Source organism: Stegodyphus dumicola, chromosome 3 (genome assembly GCF_044657685.1).
Source record: "Stegodyphus dumicola isolate Sdum_Otavi_A_Nest chromosome 3, ASM4465768v1".
Classification (NCBI taxonomy): Eukaryota; Metazoa; Arthropoda; class Arachnida; order Araneae; family Eresidae; genus Stegodyphus; species Stegodyphus dumicola.
The window spans coordinates 212,345,044-212,356,709 of record NC_140770.1 but is presented as its reverse complement, the minus strand read 5'-3'; the positions used below and the strand labels follow the sequence as shown (position 1 = coordinate 212,356,709).

Sequence of the window (11,666 nt, the reverse complement as noted above, 5' to 3'; positions counted from 1 at the left end):
CGATGGAACACTTGTTGTAAAAATTAACTTTTGAGCTATAAACTGATATAATCAACTAAAGGAATTGGTAAACTAGGGTTCAAATTAAAAGTTTTTGTATTAAGATTAATTCACTTTCATAACATAATATATATTACAACTAATATATACTCAAGTGACAATCTCAAGGAAAACACAAACCGTCTACAGAAATGAGATGGGAAAAGAAGTATTGTGTTTTAATATCGTTTATGATATGTGAGTTTCAGTACTTTTTCGCAACAGGCAATTTTTCCAGTCAGAATCTTTCCGCCGACTTCAAAAGAAAAATACTTTTTAATGGATTCCATAGGTACCATTTACCACATTTTAAATGATAATGAAACAAAACAGTTTGACTAGAGTTTTAAAATCAGAATAGCTGTATATGTGGTGGGAGTTCCGTGGTGTTTGTTTCAATTAAACATATTGCTTTTACCTTTTGTGAATATTTAACCCTTCTTTTGTGTGCTTCTTAAATGCAGTCTTAAATGCAGTCAGTTATTTTATAGGACTTACTGATGCTCTGAAAAATCACAAGATAGAAAATCGCCTTCACTGGATATTCCGGGATAGCGCAACCGCGCGGGATCCCGCTTTAGCGAACTGCGTTCTTTACTCAAATTCCTATTTTATCAGGATTGGAATGACAATGGGATAATAAAGGCACTATAATCCGGATATGAAAATGAGTCTGTATTTCGGGTGGTATATGTATACATTAATTTTTACTTTTTAAACTATTTTCCTGTACTTTTAAAAGTAATATACATTAATTTTGCCTTCAGAAAGTTTAGAATTAGGAATTAAACATTTTTCCTTGTGTATGTATGATCATTATATTTAGGAAAGAACAGGCTAATTTGAATTTTCAGTAAATAGTTAATTAAAGCATGCACTGAATGTAATATAATAAAATATATATGAGACCTGAAATTGATGTATATTTGAACTATTTTTCTAAGTACATTTACATCAAGAAAATGATTGTTACTAAACAAGAAAAACAATTAACTTTTGAATTTGTAAACACTTTTTTCTCCCTTGTGTACTATTAATCAGCCTAGTGTACCTTCAAAGTCTGAAATGGATATTTTAGTGGATAAAATCAAATGTCCTGTAAGTAAGACTTTGAGTATTAGTTGTCTAATGTGAGGTATCGCATGACAGTATTCTAAAACTTGAATTAATTTTCATAAAAGAAATTTTATTTGGTATTTGTGTATTAACCACTACTGAGAACTTCAGTTGCTACCAGGCTTTGGCAATAACTTGCCGAAAACTGTCTGCCTTCTCTTTCCAGCCATATTTTCAACTTTTGCTACCCAACGAGTCTCTTGCATTTGAGATATAACAGAATAGAAGCTGACATTTTTTCAGTTCCTTTCAATCTCAGACTATTGCCCTTAATTCCTCTGCAATATCTCAGTTAAATATAGTATGTTGGGAAAATATAGGATAGATAACAAGAATGAGAGCTAGAGACTGATTTGAAGGAAGCTAGGTTATGGTTAGAACAGTTACATAATTTATTTATTGTTTTGAAAGGAATTAACATGAATCAGATTTTGCAAAGATGTACTGGATGTTGTGGACAAAACTGTGATAACTTGTCAAATCTTTAAGAAATGTGTGTTACTGAAGAAGGAAAACTCCAAAGTCCTCAGTATCTAAATTCTGAACTGAAGTCTGTGCTACTCGAATTGCTCCCCGAGTTATCTAGACACCAACTGAAATTTCTGGTAGAAGTACATATGGAAGTATCTTTTGCTTACTTAATAATAAGAAAAGAAATGTCAGATATTTGAAATTTTACATTTTAAGGAAAAGTGCTATAAATTAAATATTGTTATTTTTATAACATGTGTATAAGCATTAATAATTTTGGTACTTTTCTGTTTTGCCGGCGCAAGCGATAAAGTCGCCAATAATGGTACAACCGATGCCAAACAGAATATTCTCGCTGGTAACCTTTTACGCCTCATTTTCAAAACAAGTCGCAGCTTTTTCTTATCATATTCATTGTTTCTTTCAATACTGGCATATAATTACATAGAATTTTTATCAGATAGTTCAGTTTTATGTCTAAGGCCATTTTCAGTAAAAGTATAGTTTAGGGTACTCCTTGGCGATTTTTGGTGGTACATGGATACTGATTTTGTACAATTCTTTGACTTGTTATTTTGGCTTGCGAAGCAGCGGTTTTTGACCCAAAAATTCCAAAAACACAAGCCAAAATAACAAGACAAAAATTGCACAAACTCGGTATCCATGTGCACATCGACTTATTTTCACTTTAAAAAAAATCCCCGAATTGCACAAAAATGGCATTGCGCACTCCTTTGACTTTATCCATGTACACGTCGATCTATTTTCACTTAAAAAAAATCCTCGAATTGCACAAAAATGGCATTGTACACTCTTTTAACTTTATCCATGTACACGTCGACCTATTTTCACTTTAAAAAAATATCTCAGAATTGCACAAACTTGCATTGCGCACTCCCTTTACTTTATCCATGTACACATCGATATATTTTAACTTAAAAAGTCAAAGGAGCACCACATTCTACACTATAGGCAAACAAAAAATACATAATCTCAATAAAACGCATTTTAAACCAAACAATAAAATAACATAAAAAAGGAAAAACATGTTGACCAAAAATAAATATTCACTTACCATGATTTTCAAGTTCCCTTTGTACAGCCAGAGCCACGTAAAAATCAAAATATCAATCATACTCAAATGACTTTTTTTAAACTAGGTACTCTTTCTGATCGAACGCTTCACATAGTGACCATCTGAACCTTTCTTCCTACAAACCCATTCAAATCCATCTAAACGTTTTTTACGTTCGACTATACACATATCCTTCCTACATACAGAACACTTATAATGGCTACTAAGTAAACCTTCATTTACACACCAGTCAATTAAAGCTCTTTTCTCCTTTCGCTCCAAATCGTACAGAAACTTCAAATTAATCTTACTACATTCGCCCATTCTACCATCTAAAGAATCAAACCAACGCACACCACAAAAATGCTTACAAAACATCCCATGATTCAAAATTTCCCAGAATCATTCACCCGATTACGTCACAATAGAGTTTCCATAACATTCAACTACTCAGGCTACCCCGTAAATGAAACAACAACTTGGCGATAAATCAAACAACTTTGCCATAATACAAGGGGTACCTTAAAGTCTACTATACCCAATTAAGTCAATTAGGATGCAATCACAGCGCTCACCCAAAGCCGAAAATATAGAAAAGATAAAGTCAAGGGTTAATTTATCAATTTTAATGTAAATGCATTAGCGAAGTAAAGCACTGCAGTTTTACATAATTTCTGAGTAAGCTATTCGTACGAATTGAAATATTTCTTGCATATAAACTTGTGTTCCAAATTAAGATTTAATTTGAAACTAATGTAGATAATTACTGAGAGCATTAAATTTTTGTAGAGTAGTTTACGTGAGATGAGATCGCTTGGGGTCACGTGATATGAACCAACGAATCAGGATGTTGAACCATGAAACATAGTAAATTCTTAAATTACTGTCTTTTTACAAATATATTGTCTTTATTTATTTTCTTTTTATAAAATTTTAAGCGATATTAAAATGTTTATGCCTTCAAAAAATGAATTCTTAGAACTAACATTTTTTATGTGTATACTGTATGTTGTTGCCAATAAAGTCTTCTAGGCGAGATTTGTGCGGGCGAAATGGAAATGTACCATATAAATTTTTTATGAAATATGATTTTTTAAAATTTATATAATATGTAAACAAAGGTCATATAAGAAATTTAGATAGCATGACAGATTATTTAATTTCATATTATCTAATATTTAAAAAATAAAAGTCATCTATAAAAATTCTTAATTTACATTATTCTGTGTATTAAATGAATATCAAAATCTGAGGAAATATTCATTCCATATTAAAAAAAAAAAGCTGTCTTTGGACCACTATTTAAGCTTCAAATATTTAGACAGAGAAAATATTAATTTAACATTTTTAAGTTTCTTTACTTGTTAAAACTTTGACTCGGAAGAGAAGATTAAAATTTAAATATAAATCAGTGGTTGTGGACAGCTGCAAGTTCCAGCTTTTTAATATTATTCTTTATGATTAATATTTGAAGTGCTCGACTCCTAAATGATAATGTCCATTTTTCAGACTGTCTGAAAATTTAGGTTTTTATGATTGTATGGCTTCAATCTTGTGAACTTTATTTTGTTGTCTGTGGTTTGAATTCACAATATGTTTTCATTGGTTGCCGATATCTCCAGATAAATCATTTCTGATGTTAAATCCAAAATCTGAAAAAAAGACTACTAGGAACCCAAAACAATCCTGATTAACTTGGCCAGGTTTGATCACTTAGACTATGAATTGCAGATTTCAGGAACCAAAAATAATCTCATAAATCCTCATAATTATATTTCTTTATCATAAAAACATGGAAAGAGGGCATTTGAGGCCCTTGAATAAACACCATACCCAAAGCATGAAATGATCATAAAGTATTGCCCAAGAAGCTCATTTACACACAGATACTAAGTGTACTTAATTTTTCTGTGAAAGTTTGAAGGTATACTTAGTCCAAAGAGAGTCATAGCTACGTTTCCAGTGCCAGGAGATGGCTGAAGATTTTGCACCCCCTCATGTTTGTCGAGAATAGAAAACATTTAATTCTAAAATTTCATAACGTCAATTTGGCACCCCTTGAATGCTGCACTTCCCTCTAGCTACACATCTGAGTTTAAATTGCAGTTTATTTTGCAATAGAATTCCAAGAGCTTAGATAACTGGAATCATAGTCTATCCGAGTATTAATTCCTCTCATTTATCAAATCAAATACATATTTACTTAAATGCAAAGAAATTTTTCTACCAACATATTAGTGCAAATACCTTTAGTAGAAATCATAAAATGTTCAAAATGTGTTAAGTTCTGGCAGTCATCAAGATATAATTCTTCAGTTTTAACAAGTAACATCATTATTTCTTATATGCTTTGGTTTGTTGTACTATTTCAAATTCCAATAGATTTATAAATAAATTATGCTATTTTATATCTAAAAATCAGTTTCAAAATATGCGTTTGGGGGGATATGCTTGCAATGCCAGAAACTTGTTAAAATTTATGAAGGAATACGGTATTTTGTTGAAAAATTGCTAAAAAAACATTTGCATTAAATATATTTCTAAGGTTGTTACAGTGAAGTTCTTATGTGAGCAAAAGAAACAAAATTCTTTGAGTAACTAGGTTTACCAATTATTTTTTTATATATATCACCTAATTAAACTGTAACATGTATATGTAATAAATATTTTTTGCTAATCATCTTTTTTTCCTCCAAAAAATTGTGTAGAAGTGTGTGCTAATATGGAAGTTATGAAATTTTATATTTTTACTTATCGTAAGCCAAATTTTATGTTTGCTATTGTCTAAGTGAACACAATTTTTTCTGTTTTTTATCATTACAGAAAGATTATACAGCTAAAAAAGTATTGGTACATTCCTATTAATGGAGTGTCAGTGAACAAATGTGGTACTCTGTTTATATTTGTCATGAACAGTTGAGCAATGTTTAATGCGTGCAACACCTGCAATTCCTTGATATTTTTTAAGCAAAAACAGATTGCTTTAAAAAGTCAAAGAACTTCACAGTTTAGATGTTGGGCATATTAAACATTATATAATATATATTATACGATATAGTAAGTTTATATTTTTATGAAGCATACATTGCTGCCATTAGGCTAGATAAAGGGTTAAGGTTACTTTTTGGTTATGCACCCATCACACTTTGAAACAGCTGTAAAAAAGAGCCCAAATATCAGGGTTTTTTTTTTTTTTTTTTTTTTTTTTTTTTTTAATTATAAAATATTAGTACTTACAAGAACGGTTCTAGATGGCAGCATATTTCTAGTTGCAGTTGTTGGGTTTTGGGGTGTATTTGGTATCTCTTTCACAGGCACCAAAATGCATGGCAGGTGCATAGTGGAAAATGTATCAAATTAAGCAAAGTTTTTAATCTTAAGTACTTAGCTGTTTCTATGCCAATAGAAAACAATAAAATTCTTTTTTATTTACATAGACTATAAAACTAAATGCATAATTTTGTTTTTATTTTTACTAAACTAAAATGAAATGCAGAAATTATTTTGTACAAACAGATAAAGATATTACTCTTATAAGCGTGTCTTAGCTTAGGTTTTATATTATTTAAATCATAGCATAAAATTTAAAAGTATGTACTAGTTAATAAACAGCAAGCTTAATTTTACCAAACCTGAAAAGAATATTAAATTATCTAGTTTCAAACATGATAGCTCAGGATAATCTTCTGTTATCAGGATAGAATTGAGAAATGTATGTTTGTGTTCATGTGCATATATATGTATGTGTATACACACATATGCTTATATGCATAGATTTTTGAATCTGATCCCAATAACAGAAGAGTACCAAGATCAGTTCTAAAGTTTATAGTGTAATTTCAAATACTTTCAGTTTTAAAATTCTTCAATAAATAAATAAGACAAGAAAACTCTTTTAGGTAAATGGTTGTTCTTGGGTATTAGAATTATTTTTACAAATAATAAATATTACACTAAAAGATGGAATTGGTGTGAATATGAGGTATTTTGTGTGGTACATAATTTCATGGCCACCTTGTACCACAAGGCTTTATGGTGCACTATCAGCGTGGCCTTCGAGAACAAGGCCATATAGCTCAATGACATAGAGCGTGTTACGTCAGTACAGAGAGTGCACCCCTCTTTGGGTTTGAGGGCAGCTTTGGGTCAAAGGTTATTGTTCGTCGCCATTGCTATGAGAGAACTGGTTGAACTGCTATTATTTACCTAAAATCTTGGTACATACCGTGCTTTTTTCATAGTCGGACTCTTTAAATTTGAGTTTTTTTGCAATTTGGGGGTTGTCCCAGAAACAATATAATGTCTTACATGTGTTCAGTATCGCAATGTAACTGAAATTACAATACATATTTTCGCTTTTCCTGTTGATGCAGATGTGAAAATGAATACGTGCGACAAAACGGAAGGACTTCATTCCGACTAAAAACAACAGGGTGAGGTTTCATTACTATGATTTTATTGATATTTAAAGAAAACTAGATTAAGTTTTCTATATGTTTAATATGTTTGTTTTTAAAGCCAAAATGATTTCCACTGAAAAACTAGTGTAAAATATTTAAAAAGTAAACTATAACTAGTGTAAAATGTAAAAGTAAACAATAAATTAATTAAGTCATAACACTACAGGATTATTTAATGTGTAGTAAATTTTGTTTCATGTATTGCTGAAATGCTGTGCATTATGATTATATATTAATCATATAGCATTAAATGATTTGTAATATCTAATTTAATTCAGTTTTATATTTAATGTACTTGTCATTATCGTTTTAAAGATTTAAAAGTAATAATGTTTTTCATTTAAAAATTCAAATTTATGTTTTTCGCATTACCTTTTTTTTAAACTTTTTTTTGGTCATATTTTCAAAATTATTGTGAAAGTTGTAATTAATATTATATTTTTAAATATATATAAACAAAACTTGAAAACAATATTTTTACACCAGTCGCTTATAAAGCTTAGAATTTTTTTTCCCTAAAATTTTTCTGTTACGTTTTTTAAATTAAACTTCATACATTAGTAAAATGATAAATTTTTGAAAAGCTATAGAGTATATGATGTTTTAAATGGATACAGCAGAATAAACAATTAAAAAAGATTAAATATACTGGGAGAATGAAGTGCTTTTGCAAGGGACGTCTGGTATCCTATACTATCATTGCACTTTCCTGTTATAATATAGGCTCTACCGCATGCACTTCAGTAATGAGATGTGGGAACCTCAGCTATCTACCTTGCATATTTTAAAATTTAAAACATAATTCTACAGCGTGTTCCTTTCAACACATAAGTAATCCAAAGAATCAAAACTCACACATAGTTACAGGCACAACTTTCGATCTAGAGAGCTACGAAATTAACTACAGTAAAAAGTCTTTAATCCAGACGTCCATAATCCAGAATGATCTATAATCCGGACCTCAAAGCTACAAACTTTCTGTGCATGCGCTTTTACGCAGGCACATAATATGTTTATGCATGTGCGTTTAATGTATAACGGATGGTATAAGCTAGGCTAAAATTATCTAATTATCTCTTTCAGTTAATGTTGCAGATTGCATTGTTCCTTAATCTTCTAATTGGATCCAGCTTATTATTTTTTCAGACTGTTTGAGCAATTTTATAAAAAGTAAGCTTGAACTTTCGATTATGTCAAAAAGAGTTTCTGATTCTGGAGCTGCCAAAGGATCTACAAAGCGAAAGCATGTTTCGATGTGCCGTTTCCGATAGTGAAGAATGGGACAGAGAGGTTATTGAAAATGAAAAAATTTCGATTGACAAGTTAGTCGGTATTCTCGACACAGCAATTACAGGAATTGAACAGTGGAACTGATTAAGAAATTATGTTTGTTTATAGAATTAAAGAGAAAGTATTAGCACAAAAAACGAAGCAACTTAAACAACTTACATTGAAAGAAAGGTTTAATAAAGTAAACAAATAAATATTAAGCTATTTTTTTGTAAACTTTGATACCCTTTAGATCATAATTGCTCTTTATTTCATAAATTATGGTTTCATATTTTTAATTTTATAATTTCTGCATGCCATCTTACCAGATATAAATTGATGATCTATACTCCGGAAAAACCCCTAATCCGGAATCGCTGAAGTCCCGACGAGTCCGAATTAAAGACTTTGTACTGTATTATGATCATAAACTCTAATGTGGACATATCAAGATTTCATAAAGACAGTCGACAAAATTAAAGTAAAATGATTTTCTGTAATAGTTTAAAAATAGATCTTTGGTTTTTATTCTGTAAGAATCTGGATTACTGCAAGTTTAATAATTATTTTAGTAATAACAATTCACCATTTGACAGTTTAAAACAATGTTGACATTAAAAAATAAATTTTAATGTATTTATATTGATAAATAAATGATGAAATACAGTAAAAAGTCGTTAATTCGGACACCCATAATTCGGAATGATCTATAATCCGGACCTCAAAACTAAAAACTTTCTGCGCATGCGCCGCGTTGACACATGCGCATAGGCGTTTACGCGTGCGCGTAAGACCTTTTACGACTGCACATATGAGTGTGCGCAAGTGCAGAATACGTTTTCGCGTGCGCGTTTTATGTATAATGGATGTATAAGCTAAAATTATCTAATTATCTATTTCAGTTAATGTTGATGATTGCGTTGTTCCTTAATTTTCGAATTGGATCCGGCTTATTATTTTTTGCAGACTGTAAGAGCAATTTTATAAAAGTAAGCTTAAACTTTCGATTATATCAAACAGAATTTCCGATATATATTTGCTAATATGTAAAGGATCTAAAGCGAAAGTATGTTTTGAAATCCAAAATCTGTTTATCAATTTCACGCTGCTCGGCGGGGGGAACGCCGCGGCGGGCGTGTAATGAATTGGAAGTTGATCTGTCAGCACTATCCTTATCTTCAGCGCAGATGTTTTTATTTTATTTAGGTTAATAATTCTTTACCAAGTGTAGTATTTCATCTCGATATGCTCCTTCTTTGATATGATTTAAAACAAGTTCCTCGTCATTATAAGTCGCTTCCGATAGCGAAGAAAGTGACAGAGGTTATTGAAAACGAAAAAATTTTGATTGACAAATTAGTCGGTGTTCTCGACACAGCAATTATAGGACTTGAACAGCGGAGCTTTGTAACTGAACAAGAAATTATGTCTGTTTAATAGAATTAAAGAGAAAGTATTATCACATGAAACGAAGCAAAACTTAAACAACTTACATTGAAAGAAATGTTTAATAAAGTAAACAAATAAATATTAAGCTTTTTCTTTTTGGAAATTTTAGTACCCTTTAGATCATAATTGTTCTTTATTTCATAAATTACGGTTTCATATTTTTAATTTTAGAATTTCTGCATGCTATCTTACGAGATTTAAACTGATGATCTATAATCCGGAATCGACGAAGTCCCGACGAGTCCGGATTAACGACTTTTGACTGTATTCCTTTTTAATATTTAGTTTATTATGAAAGATCTTTTACACTTAAATTTGTTTAAAAAATAAATGTAATAACCGAAAATGCTAGTTCTTTCATTTTATCGCCATACTGAAAAAAATTATATATTATTTAAAAAAGTTGGTTCTTTTAAAATGTTCTTTTTATTCATATTTTTTACGTTTATATATGAATGAAAAATAATATGCAATGTTTCATTTGCAGTTCGAAAGCTTAACATTTTCGCGTTATGAAGTGTTGGAAAGTGTATCCAAACTATGGAAAATAAAATGAGACTAATATAAATAATTATTGATCATCCAAGTGAAAATTTTTATCAAGCATTATGAAAAATAAGCTCAGATATCTGAAGTCTTAAAGCATGATATATAATAAATGTTAAGATAGTATCATTTATTTAATAATCTCCTATTTAATTTACATCAGAGTAACATAAAATTAGCTTTTACTGATAAAATAGTGCACTGTGGGTTCACTTGCTTCGAATGCCGGAGAGAGATTTCCTTGTACTCCTTGTCGTGACGTCACGAGAGAGATGGACAGCCTTATTTCTCGAAGTTCACACTATAAGTCCCTGCTGCGGTGTATCCTGAATAACGTTTTCAGTTATGAGATGATTGAATGACTGATAAATTGTCCTTAATTCCTAGTGATACCTATTTGTAAGTGCCTCTCCATGTAAAAAGAAAATTAAACAACTGAAGTTTATTGCGGTTATCATGATGATTGTGATTAAAAAACCCAAGTGACTAATTTTATTAGTCCCATGGGTAGTTATTCTGTGCGTATTGTATAATGCTAGCACATAATTAATTTTATTTATATTTCAAATTTATTATTTTTTTAATCATTACTAAAATACAGTAAAAAAAATACAGTTTGTAATAGAACTGCTTAAGTTAATGAATTTATGATAATTAGATATTTGTTTTGTTATAGGATTTTATCATACAGCATAAATATCCATGGGGTAATAGGCAAAACAAAGCTCTTAATAAAGGAAAATTTTCCTAAAGAAATATATTTAGATCCTTATCAGATTCCAAGAACAATAAGTAATCTTGAAATAAAGGTAATTTTCTATGCTGTTATCCATTTGATATTAAGAATTAATTATTTTAAACATAAAATATTGTTATAACTTTCTAGTAAATCATAATACTGGCTAAAAAAAAAAAGTGTCTTTTAATTTAATTAAAAAGTGAAATTGCTCTGAAAGCTTCATAAACATTCAGTGCTGTGAATAAATGGATTTCCATTTCAGTAACAAGAATATTCTATAGTTGCACACTTTGCATTTGCAGTGCATTTTAAACACACAACATGAAAATCGATGTAATAAAAGGTGGAACTACTCTTATATGCGCCCTCAGGTTTTTGGCAAGAAACTCTACGCTGCCATATTACTACTTAAATTTTTTGTCTACATTTCGAATTTTAAGCCTAAAATGTGTCCAAAAATGCGGTTTTCGCAGATGCAAAAACCGCATTTTGAAGACACAAT

General features: G+C 30.2%; 1 protein-coding gene across 4 annotated transcripts in view; it reads left to right on the top strand.

Moving 5' to 3' along the window:
- The first annotated feature begins 13 nt into the window (after positions 1 to 13).
- The window catches only part of LOC118193617 (GPI alpha-1,4-mannosyltransferase I, stabilizing subunit-like), a 30,884-nt gene continuing 19,231 nt past the window's right edge, over positions 14 to 11,666 (top strand). Inside the window, exons 1-3 of one of the 4 annotated variants that reach the window (XM_085813838.1) lie at positions 14 to 331; positions 7,075 to 7,134; positions 11,102 to 11,234. In XM_085813838.1, coding sequence (XP_085669964.1) covers positions 192 to 331; positions 7,075 to 7,134; positions 11,102 to 11,234 — 333 coding nt within the window. In that variant the 5' untranslated portion in view covers positions 14 to 191. Of the gene's footprint in view, positions 332 to 530; positions 727 to 7,074; positions 7,135 to 11,101; positions 11,235 to 11,666 lie in introns of all 4 variants that reach the window. The other 3 variants (XM_035364732.2, XM_035364731.2, XM_035364730.2) reach the window with 3 other exon arrangements.